This window comes from Anomaloglossus baeobatrachus, chromosome 8, assembly GCF_048569485.1.
Source record: "Anomaloglossus baeobatrachus isolate aAnoBae1 chromosome 8, aAnoBae1.hap1, whole genome shotgun sequence".
NCBI lineage: Eukaryota > Metazoa > Chordata > Amphibia > Anura > Aromobatidae > Anomaloglossus > Anomaloglossus baeobatrachus.
In genome coordinates this window covers 248,030,794-248,054,565 of record NC_134360.1, presented here as the reverse complement: position 1 = coordinate 248,054,565, position 23,772 = coordinate 248,030,794, and the positions used below count along the sequence as shown (strand labels likewise).

Below are 23,772 nucleotides of genomic sequence, written 5' to 3'. Positions count from 1 at the left end.
AAAAAAAAAAAAAAATATGTGATAAATACAATAATAAGTAAAATGTAAACATTAAGAAATGAGCATTGCTCCTCACCTTGCCTGGAGAGAATGGCCTTCACATAGTCGGGATGAAAGACAAACAGGGAGGCAAAGAAATTTCCAAGCCACAAGGGAAAAGCGCAGTCATATTGTTTTGCGTAACCATTCACAACGTCGAAGTCAGTCCCATCTTGTTTGAACTGTTAAAAAGAAAAAATATTTCAGCTATGACTTATGATGGTCCTACTATTATCCATCAGGTCCAACTTGTGTAGCTCCACAGGGGTCTAGGAGGTAAAAGCGTCTACCGCCAAAGAAGGTGGAGTTGTGCATCATGATGAGTTATTGGACTGTAAAGGGCCCATATATTCTCTGTAGAACTGATAGGGAAGGCTTTTGTCAAATACCTTGTTCAGACAATTCTGCCTGTGCGTGGCGCTTTTGCAGTCCGCTCATCCCCATGAAGTGACCCCCGCCCCCGATCTCCGTTACCTCTGAGATCCGGTGATGTCAGGTCAACTTCCAGTTGACCTGACAACACTGAGGCGGCCCCAGTCTTCCTGAGTGACTGGGCTGTGGTCAGTGTTTCACCGCTCATCACAGTCCAGTGTGGCACCCCGGGGTCAGAAGGGGGGTGCTCTCGCTATCACTCGTCGCCGGGCCTGGTGATGTTGGGTCTGGGATGTCACGGGTGGCCTGCCCGGTTTCATGCCCCGAAGTGTCCACAATAAAAGGGGGAATGATTAAAGATACAGTGGCATGAAAAGGTTTGGGCACCCCTAGTCAAAATTACTGTTATTGTGAACAGCTAAGCAAGTTGAAGATTAAATGATCTCTGAAAGGCATGAAGTTAATGATGACACCTTTCCTTTGTATTTTTAGGGGAATATATATATATTATATATATTCATGTTTTGCATTTTTAAATTAACAAAAATGGAAAATGGGTCGACTGAAAAGTTTGGGCACCCTACACAGTTAGTACCCCCTTTGGCAAGTATCATAGCTTATAAACGCTTTTTGTAGCCAGGCAAGAGTGTTTGAATTCTTATTTGAGAGATTTTCATCCATTCTTACTTGGAGACGTCTTCCAGTTCTGTGAGATTCCTGAGTCGTCTTGCATGCTCTGCTCTTTTGAGGTTTGGCCACAGATTTTCAATGATGTTCAGATCAGGGGCCATTGTAAAACCTTCAGCTTGCACCTTTTGAGGTCGTCTATTATGGATTTTTACATGTGTTTAGGATAATATCCATTTGTGGAATCCACCCTCTTTTCAACTTCAGATTTTTTACATATAGCGTTATGTTTGCATCAAGAATTAGTTGAAATTTCATTTAATCCATTCTTTTTTCTACCCGTAAAATGTTCTCCATGCCATTGGCTGCGGCAGAACCCCACCACATGATTGATCCACCCCCATGGTTAATGGTTGATGAGATACTCTTTTCTTGAAATTCTGTGTCCTTTTTTCTCCACATCAATCATTGTGGCCAAAGAGTTATTTTTTTAACCTCATCACTTCACAGGACTTGTTTCCAAAATACATCATCTTCTTTACATGTTCTTTTGCATACTTCTGACGCTGAATTCTATGGTAAAAATGCAAGAGAGGTTTTGTTCTGATGACTCTTCCATGAAGGCCATATTTGTACAGATGTCTCTGAACAGTAGAACAATGTACCACAACTCCAGAGTCTGCTAAATCTTCCTGAAGGTCTTTTGCAGTCAATCAGGGGTTCTGATTTGCCTCTCTAGCAATCCTACGAGCAGCTCTCACAGAAATTTTGCTTGGTTTTCCAGACCTTGTCTTGACCTCTACTCTTCCTTGTAACTGACATTTCTTAATTACATTTCAAACTGAGGAAAGGGCAACTTGAAAACACATTGTTATCTTCTTATAGCTTTCTCCTGCTTTGTGAGCCTCCACCATTTTCAGAGTGCTAGGCAGCTGCTTAGAAGAAGCCATGGCTGCTGTTTTTTTGGCACAAGGTTAAAGGAGGCTTGGTTTTTATAAAGCTATGAAATTTGCATCCCCTGGCATTTCCTAATGATGATAGTGAACAAGCTATAAGCCTAACAGGCTAAATAAGGTCTGAAATCTTGGTCAAAGTTATCTGAGCACATAAATCTCTAAGGGGGCCTAAACTTTTGCATCGGCCCATTTTCCTTTTTGTAATTTTTAAAATGTAAAAGGCACTTTCCGTTTTTGCGTTTTTGTTTTTTGCTCCCCTTCTTCCGAGGCGCGTAACTTTTTTATTTTTCCATCAATCTTGCCATATTAGGGCTTGTTTTTTGCGGGACGAGTTGTACTTTTAAATGAAACCATACGTTTTATCACATGGTGTACTGGAAAACGGCAAAAAAATTCCAAGTGCGGAAAAATTGCAAAAAAAGTGTGATCGTACAATAGTTTTTGGGATATTTTATTCACTGTGTTCACTATATGGTAAAACTGATGAGTTGTTGTGATGCCTCAGGTCGGTGCGAGTTTGTAGACACCAAACATGCATAGGTTTACTTGCATCTAAGGGGTTAAAAAAAATTCACAAGCTTGTCCAAAAAACGTGGCGCACATTTTGCGCCATTTTCCAAAACCCGTAGCGTTCTCATTTTTCAGGATCTGAGGCTCAGTGATGGCTTATTTTTTGCGTCTCGACCTGACATTTTTAACGGTACCATTTTTGCGCAGATGCTACGTTTTGATCGTCTGTTATTGCATTGTGCGCAAAATTTGCGGCGACCAAAAAACGTAATTTCGGCGTTTGGAATTTTTTTGCCGCTACGCCATTTACTGATCAGATTCATTGATTTTATATTTTGATAGATCGGGCATTTCTGAACGTGGCGATACCAAATATGTGTGTATTTTGTATTTTTTTAACCCTTTAATTTTCAATGGGATGAAAGGGGGGTGATTTGAACTTTTAGGTTTTTTTTATTTTTTTTAATTTTTTTAAACTTTTTTTTTACTTTTTTTTTATTTTACTAGTCCCCCTAGGGGGCTATAGCAATCAGCAATCCGATCGCTCTGCACTATCTGCAGATCTCAGCTACAGAGCTGAGAACTGCAGATTTGCTGCTTCACTTTCAATGCCGGCTGTATTCCGGCATTGAGAGGAAGTGAGTCATGTTAGCTACAGGCGTCATCACATGACCCTGTGCTACCATGGCAACCACCGAAAGTCACGTGATCATGTCACGTGACTTCCGGTGGGGGCGGGGTAAGTGACTGTCATGGCGGCGCCCATATACATATCGCTGCCAGATTTTGGCAGCAAAATGTAAGGGGTTAATGGCCGCAGGTGGAAGCGATTCCACCCGCGGCTAGCAGGCACACATGTCAGCTGTTGATAACAGCTGATATGTGCGCGGATCGCGGCCGCCTGCCGGCGGGGCTTACCGGCACACGATTCATGACGTACCTAGTACGTCATGGTTCGTTAAGGGGTTAACTTTATGCCATTTAGAGATCATTTCATCTTCAACTTGCTTAACTGTTCACAATAACACTAATTTTGACCAGGGGTGCACAAACTTTTACATGCCACTGGCCACTGTACAAAAAGGAAATAAGTCCAGCTCACCGATCAGCTGATTGCTGTTAAATATAATGTCCTGCGCATGGAATGGTCTGGCCACCAGGTAGAAAGTTAGAAAGAAAAAATTCCAGCGCTGTCCAATAAAAATACTCCACTATTAGAAAATTCTTAAAATCCAGCATAACAGCTCATGATATAGATCTCAGTGAGCACTATGCGTTTCGACGTTAGGTCTTAGTCATGTTCTGCTCATGTTTGCGCCATTTTCCATGACCTGTAGCATTCTAATTTTTCGGGCTCTATGGCTCAGTGACAGCTTACTTTTTGTGTCTCAGGCTGACGTTTTAACGGTACAATTTTTGCGCCGATGATACGTTTTGAACGCCTGTTATTGCATTTTGCACAAAATTTGTGGCTACTAAAAAACGTGATTTTGACATTTGGAATTTTTTTGTTGCTACGCAGTTTACCCATCAGATTAATTTGTGTTATATTTTTATAGATCGGGAATTTCTGAACGCAGTGATACCAAATATGAGTATATTTTATTTTTTTTTAACCCTCTAATTTTCAATGGGGTGAATGGGGGATGATTTGAACCTTTAGATTTTTTTTTATTTTTTTTTAATTTTTCAAAACTTTTTTTTGTAACAGTTTTTTTTTATCTTATTTTACTAGTCCCCCTAGGGGGCTATAAGGATCAGCTGTTCATTCTGATCAGAGTATCACCGCTCAGACCGGGAGAAATGCTCATCTCTTGAAACCTGCAGTACTTGGCTGCTGGTTAAAGGACCTGAGTCATGTGAGCTACAGGAGTCATCACATGACTCTGTGCTACCATGACAACCATCGGATTCACGTGATCACGTCACATGACTTCCGATGGCGGTCAGTGAGATTACCACGATTGCCGTTAAAATGGCCAGCCTCACTCCACTTTTGGCGGACACCGACTGAGAGAAGGTAGTGGCAAGCTTAGGAAACCGACCAAGCACAGCAAGATATGTGGCCAGGTTACTGAATTGCCCCAACCTGGGTTCTCCAAATGAATTTGTTGGCTTAGTGTTGGGCAATGTAGCAGTTCTGTAATCCATTAGCTGGAACCATGGTCCCTTGGCTGAGATCCTGTAGAATCACATGGATGACCGAGACAGGTCCCTTTTTAGATCTCTCAGCTCCACAGCTCCCCATGCATTATGCCCCACAGGACTGGTGACAGATGGCTGTTCTCTCAGTGGTTGCTAGTTCAATCTGACTGCATAATTGAGCTGAATCAAGTAGTCTAGAATACTGTAGGGGCTGATGCTATCCACAACCAGCAGGCTTTCCACAAATTAACAGACAAAAGGGGGCACCGGACAGTCTCACATGAAACAATGGCTCATGTCCCTCGACTTGCAGAACAAAAGAATAGCACATCTGGGATAACTAAAAAATAGTTCACTCCCGCACACGTGGAGAGATGCTGCCTCATCACAACCCCTTTTTCTAGGAAATTTTGCAATTACATGTGGCTATAGCAGCCTTTTAGGAAATGAGTACCAATATGATGATATGAAAAAGTAGCATTTGCGCAAAAATGGTATCATTAAAACATCAGCTCGAAACACAAAAAATAAGCCATCACTGAGATACACATCCTGAAAAAATGACATTTTTGTGTACTCACCGTAAAATGTCTTTCTTGGAGCCTTTCATTGGGGGACACAGACAGTGGGTATTATGGTGTCTCCAGGGAGGCTTGACACTAGATTTGCAAAAAGTGTTAGCTCCTCCTCCACAGCATATAACCCCAGCTAGGCGGGAACTAGCTCAGTTTGGTGTAAAGCAGTAGGAGAAGGACAACCAAAACCAGAAGGGCGGGAGCTGTGTCCCCCAATGAAAGGCTCCAAGGAAGACATTTTACGGTGAGTACACAAAAATGTTATTTCCTTTCTCGCCTTTTCATTGGGGGACACAGACAGTGGGACGTCCCAAAGCAGTCCCTGGGTGGGAACTGAACTATTAACAGTGTATAACATCAGACTAAGAGCTGACTAACAACTGCAACTGCAGTGAACACATATCAACACTGTCAACAAATCGAGCAGTGGCCACTTATAAATGGGCCACTGCCGCCTGAAGGACTTGTCTTCCAAGAGCAGCATCCGCGGAGGCATGCGTATGCACTGTGTAGAATTTTGTAAACGTGTGCACACTGCAGCAGGTAGCGGCCTTGCAAAGTTGGGCCGCCGAAGCCTGATGACGGATAGCCCAGGAGGCACCCACTGCTCGCTTAGAGTGGGCCCGCACAGATTGAGGGGGAACGACACCTCGTGCTTTGTAAGTTTCACAGATGGCAGTCCTGATCCATCGAGAAATTGTGGATTTGGAAGCCCGCTCGCCCTTTTTGTGTCCTTCTGAGAGGACGAAAAGGGCATCGGACTTGCGCAACGGCGCTGTTCTGGAGATGTAGATCCGCAGAGCCCTGACAAGATCGAGAGTGTGAAGGGCTTTCTCAAAGGAGTGGACCGGAGCCGGGCAGAATGACAGCAACACAATGTCCTCGTTCAGGTGGAAAGAGGATACGACCTTCGGAAGGAAGGCGGGGGAAGGCCGAAGGACCACCTTATGATGGAATATCAGGTAAGGTGAGCGACAGGACAGAGCTGCCAGTTCGGACACTCGCCTGATAGACGTAATAGCGACTAAAAAGGCAACTTTCCAAGACAGCCGTTGAAGAGAGATTTCTCTCAAGGGTTCGAAAGGGGGAAGCTGAAGAGCTCCGAGAACCAAATTCAGATCCCAGCGATCTAAGGGGTGACGATAAGGGGGGACCAAATGCGCCACCCCTTGAAGAAAGGTACGGACCTGAGGGCGAGAAGCCAGCTGCTTCTGGAAAAAAAATTGACAAGGCAGAAACTTGTCCTTTAAGGGTATTGAGAGCAAGACCCGAGTCCAGACCATCTTGCAAAAAGGCAAGAACATTAGGGATTGAAAAGGTCAGGGGTGACCGATTATGACAGTCACACCAGGACAGATAGGTCTTCCAGGTCCTGTGATAAATGCTGGCGGAGGAAGGCTTGCGAGCATTAAGCATGGTATGACCTACCCTGGAAGAAAGACGCGATTTGTCTAGAATCAAGGATTCAAGCGCCACGCCGTCAAATGCAGCTGTGCTGTATTCTGGTGGAATATTGGACCTTGCGACAGAAGATCCGGGCGGTTGGGAAGACGCCAGGGAGTGTCACCGAGAAGGTGGAGGAGCTCTGGAAACCAGGCTCTTCTGGGCCAGTCCGGAGCCACGAGGATCATCGGGATTCCCTCCGCTTTGATTTTCTTGATTACTCTCGGAATGAGAGGGAACGGAAGTAAAACATATGGCAGTCGAAACTGCGACCACGGGAGGACTAGAGCGTCGGAGCCGAGCGCTAGCGGGTCTCTCGACCGGGATACGAAGGGATGTACTTTGGTGCTTAGCCAAGACGCCATGAGGTCCACATCTGGGAGCCCCCAACGAAGAGTGATCTGATGGAACACCTCGTCGTGGAGGGACCATTCCCCTGCCACTAGACCTTGCCTGCTGAGAAAGTCTGCGGCCCAGTTGTCTATCCCCGGAATATGGACAGCTGAAATAATGGTGCATATAGTGCATCTCTGCCCAAAGAAGAATCCTGGAGACTTCTTTCATCGCTGCCCTGCTGCGAGTTCCTCCCTGACGGTTGACGTAAGCCACAGCCGTGGCATTGTCTGACTGGACCCGAACCGGGAGACCCAGAAGAAAGGGTTGAAACGTCTGAAGGGCCAGAAATATGGCCCTGATCTCCAGAACGTTGATATGAAGGGATCGCTCGGGGTGAGACCAGCGTCCGTGAGCAGTGTGCTAGAGAAACACCGCCCCCCCAGCCTAACAGGCTGGCATCTGTCGTGACTACGTGCCAGTGGACAGGGCGGAAGGACTTCCCCTGAGATAGGGATGAGACCTGAGTCCACCAGACGAGGGAGCTGAGCGCAGTCCGAGATAAGCGGACTGACCGGTCTAGAGAGGCTGGATTCTTGTCCCAAGAGGACAGAAGATCCAGTTGTAATGGGCGCAAATGGAATTGGGCAAACGACACGGCTTCCATGACTGCTACCATCTTGCCAAACACTCTCATCCCACTCTGGAGGGATGTGTAACGGCGGGAGCGGAGGGATTGGGCGGCCCGGATCAGGGAAGACCTCTTGTCTTCTGGAAGAAAAACCCTGGGCCTGAACCGTGTCTATCAGCATACCTAAAAAGGTGATGCGCTGATGAGGAATGAGGGATGACTTGTTGAAGTTGAGAAGCCACCCTAGCCTTGAGAGCGTGTCTGGGCAAATTTGCACGCTTTCTGAGCAAACTTGAAGAGAGCTCCCTTTGATAAGTAGGTCGTCCAAATAGGAAATGACCAGGACGCCTCTGGAGTGTAAAATAGACATGACGGCTGCCATGACCTTTGTGAAGACCCGAGGCGCAGTAGCCAGTCCAAAGGGAAGGGCCCTGAATTGGAAATGACGGTGTCCTATGGCAAAACGAAGGAACCGTTGATGCGATACACATATGAGAATGTGTAAATAAGCATCTTGAATGTCGATGGAAGCTAGGAATTCTCCCGGTTACATAGCAGCTAGTACTACTCTCAATGACTCCATTCGGAAGGTCCAAATCCGTACGGACCTGTTTAGCCTTTTGAGGTCCAGACAGAGCCATCTTTTTTGGTGACGACAAAGAGGTTTGAATAGAAACCTTTGCCGTGCCGTTCCAGGGGCACTGGAATGATAACGTTTCCTTTTTGCACAGAGGCTATGGCCTGACAAAAGGCCTGGCTTTGCGTTGTGGACTTTGGAAGCCGAGAACGCAGAAACCTGTTGGCCGGTAGGGAATGGAAATCGATCTTGTAACCTGAGGTGACGATTTCTCAAACCCAAGCATCCTGAGTATGGTCTAGCCAGATATCCCGAAAAAGCAGAAGCCGCCCTCCAACAGGAGTCGGCTCTGAGGGGTACCCGGCGTCATGCTGAAGGGGCTTTCGCAGGGCGAGGTCCCTTGGGTTTAGATTGCCTGAAGTGGGAACGCCAGGAAAAGTCCCTTGAGGGACCAGATCCCCGATCTGAGTGTTGCGACGACCCCTGTGATGGTTTTTGGGGGCGTGCCGAAAGGACTGCCTGCGCCAAGAAGATTTTTTAAAATTTTTGGATACAGGCCGCTTTTGTGGTAGAATGGTACTTTTACCACCCGTCATCTCAGATATAAGCTTGTCCAGGGATTCTCCAAACAGACGAAGACCCTGGAAGGGGAGTGTGGACAGGGATTTCTTGGAGGCACTGTCTGCATTCCATATCTTTAGCCACAGGACTCTGCAGGCAAAAACAGCGTTGGCTGCCGTTAGGGCTGACAAACTAGCTGCATCTAAGGAGCCGTGAAGCAAGTAATTAGAGGCTAGAGAGAACAAATCAAGGATCTCAAGAGCCTCTGAAGGACTATTGCAAGAGCGAAGCAACTTGCGCAAGTTCCTACTCCACACACTCATAGCTCTCGCCACCCATGTCAAGGCAAACGGGGCGCAGAGAGGAGCCTGAAGCCTGGAAAATAGATTTGACCGCAGCATCAACTGCGCGGTCGATCGAGTCCTTGAGAGACGCGGTGTCTGAGACACACATAACCGTGTGTTTAGCCACCCTGGATACTGGCGGATCCACAACGGGGGGTACTGACCAAAGCTTAACCAGTTCCGATGGAAAAGGTTAAGCGAATGAAGAGGAGGATTCTTTATTAAACCTCCTATCAGGGTGATCCCACTGTTTAGATATGATTTGATGAAAAATCGGATCCTGGGCAAAGGACTTAGGAGGCTTCTTGGCCCGCTTGATTGCCGACTGAGAAGTCGGGTCCGAAGGCTGATCAGAAATCGACAGAGTGATTGACAGCCGAAATTAATGTGTCTTCCATATGTCTAGACTCAGAAGGGACATCTGAACCAGAGTCAGAGTCTTGGGAATCGTGACTACTAAAGGTCACGGAACCTGAGTCAGACTGATCATTGTCCGAGTCGGACGAGGCGTAACGGTCGCAATGCCGCCTTTTGGAGACAGCCTTTTTACATACTGGGAACGAGACACTAGACGAAGGCGGGCTCCCCTGGGGGAGCCTGTGGAAGGCTGGGATATCTGAGTGGCCAGGTCATCTAACCTCTTAGACATTAGAAGAGCCTAGGCAGGAATAACGTCATCAGACTGGGGTACTGCCTGGATAGTGGCCGCAGCCAAATCCACAGACTGCACGACCTCCTGGTCCGGCAGCGGAGGCTGTTGTGACACGGTAGTAGGGGCATCGCAGCCCCGGCATAGTGGATAGCTTCGGCCATTAGAAAACGAGCGTCCACAGGTGGTACAAGCATAGTACAGGTCCATAGAGGACGCCTGGGAAGCTTTATCACCCTTGCGGTTACGCATGTCAGCAACAGTTCCACAATAAGTACAGTGAGCCTCTAGCAGTATTATAAAGGGTGAGAGTAGAAAGAGACCGCACTCAATCCGCTGTGAAGGATTTCTTTATTCAAACACGTGCAGAGTGGAGGGCTGGAGACACACTGTGAGCTGGCTCCTCAAGAATGGACGACAGCTGTTTCGCCCAAATTGGGCTTCCACAGGTCCACATGTGGAGCCACGGCTACACCCCTTTTAAAGGAGTGCTCACAGATTGCCCCAGACCACATAAAAACAAATAGGAGATTTGTGTATGCATATAAAATACATGTATCCATTTCCATGCATGAATTTACAACAAATTTTAAACATGTAAAAGAACACACTTGAATAAAATGAAGCAATGGGTGATAGACAGGCAGAACTGTCATAGGAACACGGATATCAAACATGTAAAAGAACACACCTGAATAAAATGAAGCAAAGGGTAACAGACAGGCAGAACTATCATAGGAACACAGATAGATCCACACGATCGTTTAAACCTTGCGGGCCCTGTGCCCCATAATTAATAATTAACCTAGCCTCCTCTTGTAGCAACAATTTGTGCAGGTCGCCCCCCTTCAAAGGGAGGGAGACCTTTTTGAGGCCGGCAAAACGCAAAACGTCGGGGTCACCTGCCGGCCTCAAAAAGGTCTCCCTCCCTTTGAAGGGGGGCGACCTGCACAAATTGTTGCTACAAGAGGAGGCTAGGTTAATTATTAATTAGGGGGCACAGGGCCCGCAAGGTTTAAACGATCGTGTGGATCTATCTGTGTTCCTATGATAGTTCTGCCTGTCTGTTACCCTTTGCTTCATTTTATTCAGGTGTGTTCTTTTACATGTTTGATATCCGTGTTCCTATGACAGTTCTGCCTGTCTATCACCCATTGCTTCATTTTATTCAAGTGTGTTCTTTTACATGTTTAAAATTTGTTGTAAATTCATGCATGGAAATGGATACATGTATTTTATATGCATACACAAATCTCCTATTTGTTTTTATGTGGTCTGGGGCAATCTGTGAGCACTCCTTTAAAAGGGGTGTAGCCGTGGCTCCACATGTGGACCTGTGGAAGCCCAATTTGGGCGAAACAGCTGTCGTCCATTCTTGAGGAGCCAGCTCACAGTGTGTCTCCAGCCCTCCACTCTGCACGTGTTTGAATAAAGAAATCCTTCACAGCGGATTGAGTGCGGTCTCTTTCTACTCTCACGCTTCATCAATGGACTTTGTTTTATGACCAGCACCCCGTTTTTGGATTGTCGGACCCTCCAGGCTCTCCACCCGAGCACAGGCACAGGCGGTACCGCAAGCGATATTGCAGGTAATCTGCGGTGGTGCAGGACTTTGCTTCTCTCCTGCTTCAGTATTATAAAGGGACTGCTGTGGGTGAGGAGCTGCCAGCAGTATTATAAATGACTGCTATGCAGAGCCGGTGTATACCGCGTAAAGTAGCACATCCTGTCAAACAGTCGGTATATACCTACAGGCACAGTTAGTATATACTGCTAAAAGCTGATATACACCGCCAGCCAGCAGACACACACCGCTAGAAAGACAGCGATATACCACTGAGCAGAGCGGTATATAGTGCTGCAGAATCGCAGAACCAAGGAGGCGATCTCACCCGTGTCTGCTCCCCACATGTAATGGCGTCCAGTGTTCTCTGGCAGCATGGAGGGGAGAGACGGCCCACTTGAGGGAGCGGCTTCTAGAGCAGTGAGAGGGGGCGTTGCTAGAATGCAGGCCGAAGCCGGGAGCTAAATTAATGATGCTTCCCCGGGATCACGGCCTGCATCGCCCCACCGGCGCCTTTCCAGGCGGCGGTTTGGATGCAGGGGACTGACTCGTCATCTCCCTACCTGCTCCTGGCTCCGTCTGAAGACGCGTCGGTCCTGGGATGTGGGGATCTCGGGGACGCAAATTCGGCTCAAGGCTGAAGCAGGTCCTCGGCTCTGCTAGCCCTCTGGAGCTACCTTGGTGTGAGGTGCTTCCAGGGAGCCTGGAGGGGTACGCAGACCCGACCACTTGGGCACGAGGGAAGACTGACCGCTTGTGCACGCCAGGTTTCCTCTGCCCGTACACGGGGGGGAACGGGGGTGGCAGGGCACCCTGGTATTGCCCCTATCAAAAATAGAATGAATAAGAAAAGAAAAACAAAATAAAAAGTAAAAATAAGCTGGCCTGAGGCACCTCTGGTGGAGCTCAGTCCAGACATGTCAGCCTCCCTGCTGACACTAGGAAAAAACTGAGCTAGTTCCCGCCTAGCTGGGGTTATATGCTGTGGGAGGAGGAGCTAACACTTTTGCAAATCTAGTGTCAAGCCTCCCTGGAGACACCATAATACCCACTGTCTGTGTCCCCCAATGAAAAGGCGAGAAAGGAATGAGAATGCTACAGGTTGCGGAAACTGGCGGAAAACGTGCGCCACTTTATTTTGACAGCATGCTAATTTTTTTTAACCACTTAGATAAAAGTAAACCTATAAAAGTTTGGTGTCTACGAACTCGCATCGACCTCAGGCATCCCTCCAACACATGTGTTTAACCATATAGTGAACATATTGAATAAAATCTCAAAAACTATTGTGCAATCGCACATTTTTTTTGCAATTTTTCTTCATTTGGAATTTTTTTGCCATTTTCCAGTCCACTATATGGTAATACTCATGGTTCCATTTAAAAGTATAACTAATTTCGCAAAAATACAAACCCTCACATGGCTATATTGAATTGAAATATTGAGGAAAAAAAAAAAAAGTTACGGCTCTCGGAAGAAGGGTGGCAAAAAATAAATAAAAGGAAAGAGCAAAATCGACTGGTCGTGAAGGGGTTAAAAAAAGAATTGGATGCTTTCCTCAGCAAAAATGGCATTTTGTATTGTAAATAATTTAATGGCAAAGTGTCATGCCTCAGTCTCGTGACTCTATCTGGTGACATTTTGGTGTGTGGTTGGTTGCCTTTTCTCCTGAGCCACAGCTTGGTCTGTCTATGTCCGAATGCTGATGGTTCTCTTTAGCTTTTCTTGCCTTGCTTTTCTTTCCGTCCTATCCCAGCTTGGGTTGGGCTATTTATACTTACTCTGCACCAGCCTTCTTTGCTGGCTATAGCTGTATGTGAACCTGTTCCTGGGATCTCTCCAGTTCTTTAAATTTAGTATTTTCCTTGGAAGAGTGAGTGTCCGCTGTTGTGTATGTGTTTTCCTGCCCCTTTATCCTTTCATCTTATTTGTATCTCTTTCAGTTTTGTATTTATGTCTCCTTCAGTTCAGTGTTTCGTGGCCTCCCGTCAGGTCCCTTAGGAGGCACGAGAAACCTCTTGATGGCCATTTAGGGAGCTTGGTCTTTAGCGGAGCTGTTAGTTGTGCGGCTGGGGTCTTTAGTCTGTACAGGGACCTGTTCGGTGCGGCCCCCTTTCCCTTTTCCAGTTTGTGTGACTGTTTATATGTTCATAACACAAAGAATGTATAATGGTGGAAAAAAGTTGAACGTGAAGGACATAAGTCTTTTTTTCAACCTATGTAACTATGTAACAACATTGCATTTGGAACAACTGAATGTCACAACAGGTACAGCCGGTATAACAGACCCTGCAACATTAGATATTTACAGCATAGCCCTAAATCTTCCATAGATCCCCATATTCCCTCCAAACCACCAATATTTGCACATTTATTACTAAATACCCTGCCTACCCAGCCCTTTATTGTTCTTTAATGCTAATTGCATGTTTACATAAAGTCTTTATAAACTCTGTTTTTAATATGCTAATTGGGCTTTTGACTAGTCAATGGGGCTCCTTTGCTTCCGGACCTGCTATGAAGCCGGGAAGAGTACACCCGGCTTCATAGGCACAATGATGAGAAGAAAGCTGCACGCATGCGTAAGGCTTGCAGAGAGCGCTGAAGACTACGCCGACTCTTGCGAATCATGTTATCATGCCCACAGGGGTGTGATAACATGCTGATAGGGCCGACTAGTCTGGGGAAACTAATGCCCCATCGACTAGTCAAAAGCCTAATCAGCATATTAAAAACAGGGTTTATAAAGATTTTATTTAAGCATGCCATTAGGATTAATACACAAAAAAGGCGGTCAAGGCAGGGTATATAGTGCATAAACATGTTAATATTTTATCAAGGGCGGCGTTGCTCACAGAATAATTATGCAGAGCACCATGAAGACAGAGAATCCTGTGAGCAATGGCCCCTTGATAAATACCACAAAAATCTGAATATTGAGTAGATAAAATAAAAAAGCCAATATCTCTTAAACCTTATGGGCTTAAAAGGAATCTGTCAGCAGGTTTTTGCTACCTCATCTGAGAGCAACGTAATGTAGGCAAAGAGATTCTGAATCCAACGATATATCACTTAGATTACTGGCAGCAGCCGTTACGACACAATCTGAATTTGCGGCTTTAGGCTATGTGCGCACTAGTGCGTTTTACCCGCGGATTTACCCGCGGAAATTTCTTGAGAAATGTCTGCAATCTTTGTGCAGACATTTCCCAGTAAATCCTATGTGAAAAAAAAATAGCTGTGCGCACACTGCGGATTTTTCTCAAGAAATTTCCTCGAGAAGAATTTCTTGAGAAAATTTCTTGAGAAAATGAGCATGTCAATTATTTTCCGCAGGTACCCTGCGGATTTCGGCAGTACAGCCTGCAAAAGCCGCAGGGAACAACCTGCGGGAAAATCGCGGCTAATCCGCATGCGGATTTGCCGCGTATTTGGTGCGGATTTTTTCCGGAGGTCCGGAAATCTTCCACTCCCAGAAGTTTCTCAAGAAATTTTCTTGAGAAACTTCACAGTTCTAGTGCGCACAAAGCCTAAAGGCTGCTTTACACCAGACAATCTATCGTGCGATAGATCATCGGGGTCATGTTTTTTGTGACGCACATCCTTCATCGCTGGCGATGCCGGCCTGTGTGACACCTCCTAGCAACGCAGTATCGCTCACAAATCGTGTCGGGTACTGCTCGTTAGGTTCCATAATATCGTTTAATTTAGTTGTTCATCGTTTCCGGGGTAGCACACGTCGCTCCGTGTGACACCCCGGGAACGATGAACGATGAACAGCAGCTCACCTGCGTCACGCGGCCGCCGCCGGCTATGTGAAGGAAGGAGGTGGGCGGGATGTTTACGCCCCGCTCATCTCCGCCCCTCCGCTTCTATTGGCCGGCGGCCGTGTGACGTCGCTGTGACGCCGAACGTCCCTCCCACTCCAGGAAGTGAACGTTCGCCGCCCACAGCGAGGTCGCACGAGAGGTAAGTATGTGTGACAGGGGTTACTGACTTTGTGCGACACGGGCAGCGATTTGCCAGTGACGCAAAAAGGACGGGGGCGGGTACGATCGATTGTGAAATCGCACAATCGGTTGTACTATGTAAAGCAGCCTTTAGGGTATGTGCGCACGTTGCTTTTTACCTGCTTTTTTGCTGCTTTTTCTTCTGCGCTGTTTAATGCCAAAATGGATGTGTTCTTCTATTCAAGCAAAGTCTATGGGAATTTGGGTTTCTTGTTCACACTATGTTGTTCAAAATGCTGCCTTTTTGTGGCAGAACTTTGGTCAAAAACTCAGCTTTTCAAAGAAGCAACATGTCAATTGTTTTTGCCATTTGGGTTTTGCACTGCAAAGCTGAGTTTTTGACCAAAGTTCTGCCACAAAAAGGCAGCATTTTGAACAACATAGTGTGAACAAGAAACCCAAATTCCCATAGACTTTGCTTGAATAGAAGAACACATCCATTTTGGCATTAAACAGCGCAGAAGAAAAAGCAGCAAAAAAGCAGGTAAAAAGCAGGTAAAAAGCAACGTGCGCACATACCCTTAGTCTTGTAGCTGAGCCCAGGGAGCTGTCCCCGCTCAGGCCAGGCACTCTATAGAGATTATACACTGACAGTGTGGTGTCAATCACAGAAGGCGGTGTGTCAGACTGCCCTGCACTTGAGGTTCTAGTCCTGTAATGATAAGGATCCTACTACTTATAAAAACAGCAAATAAAAGAAGGATCGGACTGTGACAAAACAGGCATCCTTGAACTTTCTGTGTTAACCCTTACAGCATGCATAGAACCCTTCAGCTTACATAGAAAAAAACCTGTTGTCAGATTCCCTGGAATACTAAGGGGGAGTAGAGGGAGTAAAGTAAAAGCGAAATCCTGTCACTTTTGACGGCGTATTCTGGTGATTTGTCTAAAATACAGAAACCGAAAAAGTACACTATAGTGAACACCACTTACCACATGTACATTACCATACAGCCAGTGCCGTGCAGGACCCGGGAAAGCCCTGAACGCCCGCTCCAGCTGCTGCTTTCTCAGGAACAGACTGGAGACCTTGTAGACCAGGGACAGGACGCACAGGTAGGCTGCCCAGTGCAGGAGCTCCGGGAGGCTCAGGGCGGACAGCGAGGGCAGCGAGGAAGAAGCCATGTCTGGATCTAGCTCTGTGTTATACTTGGTCCAAAGGGCAATGAAGAGAGGAGGGGACTGACATCCGAGGAAGGTGTGTGCACCGGCACAACAACAGACGCCGGTGATCAGGAAACAAGACTGCAGAGGAAGAAAGCAGCCACATTACTATACACAATCATGGTGTCATCACGTCCCATAATCCTACAAGCCGGCCAATAATAAATATCAGGACGCAACGTAAGATGCAATGAATAGACCATCTGCTCAATCTACAGGAATTACTGTACATCCACCTCAATAGACTTTTATATTGAATGAAAGATACAATGAAACAATAGAGAAGCTATATATATATATATATGATCGCGGGTGTAAGTGACGCTTTCAGGATGAGCGCCAGCGAAGGTCACCTGATATCCATTCTTTTAAATATTCTTTTGGAGCAAGGTTTTATAGTTATAAAATTGTAAATTATCAATGTGAAAATGACCCTGCTATGGTTGATCAAACAATTAACCCCCCCCTATTATGGCGGCCGGAGCGGCTTCTCTCTGGTGCGGCTGTGATGTTCGGAGATAATAATCATGTTTCTTCTCACAACTGCTTTTTCAGGTTTGTCTTGGTCTGGAGCGCAGTTAACTCTTTGTGATAATAAGATTGGTAAATCATATACATCACATAATAGAAGCTGTATATACATCACAGGAGACGCTGGGGGCACATACCGTGTTTCCCCGAAAGTAAGACAGTGTCTTACATTCTTTTTACCCCCCAAAAGTCCCACTATCTCTTACTTTCGGGGTATGTCTTATATTGGAAACAAATCCCACAGCAATCGCAGCAAGTCTCCATGCAATGTACCGTATGGGGACTTGCCGCGATTGCTGCACATGAGGGCACTGAGGCTGCGTGGTTTTGTATGTTGTCCGTGGTCCTGATGGACCACAGACAACATTACTGCAACATTTCTCGGTGGCTGAGCGTTCGGCTGAGCGCCCAACCGCCGGCATGTGACAGCTCTCAGCTGGGCGCTCGGCCGCCGGCGTGTCAGGGCGCTCAGCTGGGCGCCCGACCGCCGGCATGTGACGGCTCTCCGCTGAGCGCTCGGCCGCCGGCATGTCAGGGCGCTCAGCTGGGCGCTCGGCCGGTACTGTAAAGAAGAACTGGGCGCTCGGCCGCCGGCATGTCAGGGCGCTCAGCTGGGCGCTCGGCCACCGGCATGTCAGGGCACTCAGCTGAGCGCTTGGCCGCCGGCGTGTCAGGGCGCTCGGCTGGGCGCCCGACCACCAGCATGTGACGGCTCTCAGCTGAGCGCTCGGCCGCCGGCATGTCAGGGCGCTCAGTCGGTACTGTAAAGAAGAAAAAAAAATAAATAAATAACGCTTTCCGTTTACTATGTCTTACTTTCGGGGTACGTCTTACATTAGCCGACCCCCCAAAACCCCCACTACGTCTTACTATCGGGGGTGTCTTACACGGTACATCACATAGGAGACATTCGAACTGCTGTATATACCGTACATCACAGGTGACGCTGACTGCACATACATCACATAGGAGACACTGGAACTGATGTATATACATCACAGGAGACGCTGGAGGCACATACATCACATAGGAGACATTCAAATTGCTGTATATACATCACAGGTGACGCTGACTGCACATACATCACATAGGAGACATTTGAACTGCTGTATATACATCACAGGAGATGCTGACTGCACATACATCACTGGAGGTGCTGTGGGCATATACAGTGCTGGCCAAAAGTATTGGCACCCCTGCAATTCTGTCAGAGAATACTCAGTTTCTTCCTTAAAATTATTGCAATCACATATTCTTTGGTATTATTATCTTCATTTAATTTATTTTCAATGAAAAGAAAAAAAAAATTGTCAAAGTTAAATTGGATATAATTCCACACAAACATAAAAAGGGGGTGGACAAAAGTATTGGCACTGTTTGAAAAATCATGTGATGCTTCTCTAATTTGTGTAATAACAGCCCCTGTAACTTACCTGTGGCACCTAACAGGTGTGGGCAATAACTAAATCACACTTGCAGCAGGTGACATGGATTAAAGTTGACTCAACCTCTGTCCTGTGTCCTTGTGTGCACCACATTGAGCATGGAGAAAAGAAAGAAGACCAAAGAACTGTCTGAGGACTTGAGAATCCAAATTGTGAGGAAGCATGAGCAATCTCAAGGCTACAAGCAGGGCTGCCACTAGGAATTTCAGGGCCCCCTTGAGGCTCCGCCCCAGCTCCGCCTCCAGCCCACGAATCTTCCACAGTGCCACCGCCACTCTTGGAAAACGTCACTTCTGCACTACAGCCGCACCAATCACACATTAACCCTTCACACTGAACACCGTATCACACACACAGCCATCAGATTTTGTTCTGGCCATCAGATTTTTGTAAGCCTCCACAACAAGGCGGACTCTTTTGGCCCTACTCTGCTCTAACTTTTTTTTTTTTTTTAAATCTAACTTCTTTGGTATACATTTATTTTTGGTTTATCTATTTTTTTCTTTAAGGGAATGTGTCACTTACAGTTTTTAAAGTAATTGAAACCAAATTGTGATAATGCAGACTTGTGGATTTAGACCTAAGTAACAACCCCTTCAAAGGGAATCGGTCACCAGGTTTTTAACACCTAATCTGAACGCAGCATAACATAGGGGAAGAGATCTTGATTCCAGCGATTGTCACTTATTGGGCTGCTTAGTATAGTTTTGATAACTTCACTGGTTAATCAGCAGGAGATTATCATTATAGGGCTACTTGTCATGCTGCAGGTAGTCCAGCATATTCCTGAGCTCTGTATAATTGCTAGATCTGCAGCAGAGAAAACATTGATTTTATCACAATGAAAGCAAACAGCTCAGTAAGTGACACATTGCTGGAATCAGGGTATCTGTCTCTACTTTATGCTGCTCTCAGATGGGGGAGCAAAAACCTGCTCAGAGATTCCCTTTAATGCGCTTTCCGCAGATAGATAGAATCATAGATAGATAGATGGATATGTGGCGTCCCTGTGGCTTCAGTCACCACAGGGTACTGCACCTCACTTAAGGTGCAGTACTCATCTTGGATCCAGAGGAGGTCGGTACCAGTTCCACAACACAAACTCATATACACAACCAGGTTGCCCTCCCCATTGGGGACCAGGCTAGGGTCGGGTCTTAAGCTAGTCGCCAAACATGGGGGGCGGCCACCCACTAGTGACAGGGAACCGGGGGAGGAGCAGCCACCAGGGGGAGTTAGGAGCTTACACAACAGTTAGTGTTCTCCAGCAGGAGAGAACAGGAGTGGGACTGGTGCGGTGCAGGGTGCAGAGCCTTAGGGTGGAACAGACTTCACCTTGTATCACCAGAATCTGCAGGACGGGGGGATTGCAGGTCCCTCTGACCACCACGAGATCCCGGAGCACAGTGCCACATAGGGTCCGGAGTCGTGATTACAGTCAAGCCCCACAGCGTCACCTACACACGGGACAGGAGCTAACACTACACAAACCGGGGTCCCCAAGCAGCATCAGGACACGGGGATCCATCTGTAAAGGCACAAGAAGGAAGGGCCCATCGACCACCGTAACGGTTCTAACCTCCAACAGATCCGGGATCAGCTGGGGCTCATCACGGCTGGAACCACAGCAGCTGATTCAGCCTTTTGATTGCCGTCGCCTCGCGCTTCAGCGCCAACGGCCACTACTCTCCTCATCATCCTCCCCGGGGCCCGCTCCACCTGTGGGGAGCAGAAACATCCGTGCTGCAACACCAACCGCCCCGGAGGACAGCGACAGCAGCGGCGGCTAATCCCTGGCCACGTACCATCAGCCCCGGAGGACATGGACAGCAGCGGCGGCTAATCCCTGGCCACGTACCATCAGCCCCGGAGGACAGCGACAGCAGCGGCGGCTAATCCCTGGCCACGTACCATCAGCCCCGGAGGACAGCGACAGCAGCGGCGGCTAATCCCTGGCCACGTACCATCCGCCCCGGAGGACAGCGACAGCAGCGGCGGCTAATCCCTGGCCACGTACCATCAGCCCCGGAGGACAGCGACAGCAGCGGCGGCTAATCCCTGGCCACGTACCATCAGCCCCGGAGGACATGGACAGCAGCGGCGGCTAATCCCTGGCCACGTACCATCAGCCCCGGAGGACAGCGACAGCAGCGGCGGCTAATCCCTGGCCACGTACCATCAGCCCCGGAGGACAGCGACAGCAGCGGCGGCTAATCCCTGGCCACGTACCATCCGCCCCGGAGGACAGCGACAGCAGCGGCGGCTAATCCCTGGCCACGTACCATCAGCCCCGGAGGACAGCGACAGCAGCGGCGGCTAATCCCTGGCCACGTACCATCCGCCCCGGAGGACAGCGACAGCAGCGGCGGCTAATACCTGGCCACGTACCATCCGCCCCGGAGGACAGCGACAGCAGCGGCGGCTAATCCCTGGCCACGTACCAACCGCCCCGGAGGACAGCGACAGCAGCGGCGGCTAATCCCTGGCCACGTACCATCCGCCCCGGAGGACAGCGACAGCAGCGGCAGCTAATCCCTGGCCGCGTACCAACCGCCCCGGAGGACAGTGACAGCAGCGGCGGCTAATCCCTGGCCACGTACCATCCGCCCCGGAGGACAGCGACAGCAGCGGCGGCTAATCCCTGGCCACGTACCATCCGCCCCGGAGGACAGTGACAGCAGCGGCGGCTAATCCCTGGCCACGTACCATCCGCCCCGGAGGACAGCGACAGCAGCGGCGGCTAATCCCTGGCCACGTACCATCCGTCCCGGAGGACAGCGACAGCAGCGTCGGCTAATCCCTAGCCACGTACCATCCGCCCCGGAGGACAGCGACAGCAGCGGCGGCTAATCCCTGGCCAATGACCACAGGTGGCGTCACAAGACTATCATCCTCATCATTCCCCACCATCATCCAAATCCCCTTCTATTGTACACCTCGGGGCCACGAAGCCGGGCAGTGCCACCTGTGACATCCCTCTGACCCCACATCATCGGTCCAGCGACGAGTAACATTTAACCCCTGCCCCGTGGGTGATACACATAGATGAGGGACGGAGGGACAGAGGGACAGAGGGACGGATGGATGGTGGGGGGGGGGGTCACAGCAGGTGGGGGGGGTCACAGCAGGTGTGGGGGGGGTCACAGCAGGTGTGGGGGGGGTCACAGCAGGTGGGGGGTCACAGCAGGTGGGGGGGTCACAGCAGGTGGGGGGGTCACAGCAGGTGGGGGGGTGTCACAGCAGGTGGGGGGGGTCACAGCAGGTGGGTGGGTCACAGCAGGTGGGGGCAGGGGGTCACAGCAGGTGGAGGAAGGTGAGAGGTGGGGGAGGGGGCAGTAGATGAGGGAGGGGCAGCGGCTGATGGGGGAGGGGGTGGCAGATGGGGGGGACGCAGCAGATGGGTTCAGTGACGCTGGATCAGGGGCAGTGACTGCTGGGGCAATGGCGGCGGCTGAAAGAAAACAGTGTCTGTAACTTACCGGTCGCTCTCCTCAGACAGCTTCCATAGACGCTGGAGTGAAGCTGAGGGGGCGGTCTCCAGCCCCAGATCCACAGTGATTGGACAGATCGGTCACAAGGCCGATCTCTCCAATCAGAGCTGGGGGCGGGTGAAACAGAGGTCCCCCAGCTCCAGCCAATCATCGGGGCTACAGCTGCACTGATCAGGGCTGGATTTTAATGTTACAGCCATTTTCAATGGCTGAACATTACAGTGGCTGTGATTGGCTGAGCGTCAGCCAATCACAGCCTCCTTAGGTCCAGGGAGGAGACACCACCCCTCCTGAGGTCAGGCAGAGGCCCCTCCTCCACGAATCTAAGATATGTCGCAGCCACCGGGGCGCGATCTCGCCATTACGTACTGGGTACGTCATGGGTCCTTAAGTATACCAGGAAGTCAGGACGTACCCAGTACGTCATAGGTCGCTAAGGGGTTAAGACGTTTTCCGGCTCTAGGGGCCCGCTCCCGCTTGGGGCCCTGTGCGACTGCAGGTGCTGTAAGTAGTGATGGGTAGTTCGTGAGTTAAAAATGAACTAATCTTCAGCGTGAACTAGTTCATCTATCACCATCCTGACAGAGATCCGTTCATTATGAACTAAACAGCAGTGTGAGGAGACAGTGACCCTCTACAGCTCAGGAGATCCTGCTCTCACACTGGAAGGTAGTAACACTAGACCACATCAAATACAGATATAATAGTAATAATAAAAACTGAAATTGCACAGTAGACAGATGACTCGCCCACCCCAGGGCTATGGGACACCCGGTGCCGGGCCGGACTAGTCCGGTGGTAGTCAGTGGTGGCTGGGCCCGGCTCCGTGGCCCTGGTGGGTGTCAGTTGAATATGTGGCTTGCTTGTTAATGGTTGTGTTCGTGACGCCACCTGTGGCATGCGGCTATTAAGCCGCCGCTGCTGTGTGAGGCCTCCGGGATGATGATATAGCAGCTATGGTAGTACTGCTCCCCACAGGTGGAGCAATGCCCGGGGCACAGTTGGTGCTTGTGAAAGTCTATGGTGCTGTGTGACTAACACGGTGCAGGGCCGACAGGCGAGGAAAGAACCAGGTACAAACAACAGTCTCTTTACCTTTTCCTCTTTTACTCTGGGAACAGTCCAGTCCTGGGAGACCGTTACAGGTGGTGATGGGGATCCGGTCGGCCTGGAAGTACTTGGGGTGATCTTTCTGGCCAGCTGAGTATGAGGCCTACTCCTGTACCTTTCCTGGTGATGATAGGACCCTGCTTCTCTGAATCATGCAATGGCCCTCTTCGCTGCTGGGACCAATAGCACGTCCCTTCCCTCTGTAGGTGGCTGCGCAGGCCCACTCTCTGGTGCTTCTCCGCTGGGGTCCACACCGGGCCCTGATGCTGCAGCTGTACCTTGGATGTGTCTGGGCCAGGGGCTTGCAGCTCCCCTGCCCTTCGGATTCGGCTACCAGGGACGGATTTTATACCCTGGCAACCACAGACTCCTATGTCCGAGTCTCTCTGCTGCCTCTCAGCTACTCCTGCTTCTCTGGGCCAAACTGCTCCAGCTCTAGGCCCCAGATTCACAGGACAGCTCACTCTGTGTCTGTTCACTTCTGCTGCTCCCTACAGACTAACTAACTCCTCCCCCAGGTCAGGCTCAAGGAAGCTCCCTGAAACTTCAGGTTCAGAGCTCCCCCTACTGGCCTGAGGGAGAAACTGCGGTGGATGTTAACTTACTGGCCAGTAGATTTCCCCATTACCTCCAGGCTCAGCATTAACCCTCAGGAGGGCAATGCCGTTGTGGCGACCAGGTCCTAGGGCGCCACA

The 23,772-nt window shown here is 48.9% G+C and overlaps 1 protein-coding gene across 1 annotated transcript in view; it reads right to left on the bottom strand.

Moving 5' to 3' along the window:
- The window catches only part of LOC142249531 (cytochrome P450 4B1-like), a 29,496-nt gene extending 12,902 nt beyond the window's left edge, over positions 1 to 16,594 (bottom strand). The window contains exons 1-2 of the mRNA XM_075321198.1: positions 16,270 to 16,594; positions 77 to 221 (exon numbers count right to left, since the gene is read on the bottom strand). Of these exons, the coding sequence (XP_075177313.1) occupies positions 77 to 221; positions 16,270 to 16,461 (337 nt within the window). The 5' untranslated portion in view covers positions 16,462 to 16,594. The remainder of the gene's footprint in view (positions 1 to 76; positions 222 to 16,269) is intronic.
- Positions 16,595 to 23,772: the final 7,178 nt, after the last annotated feature.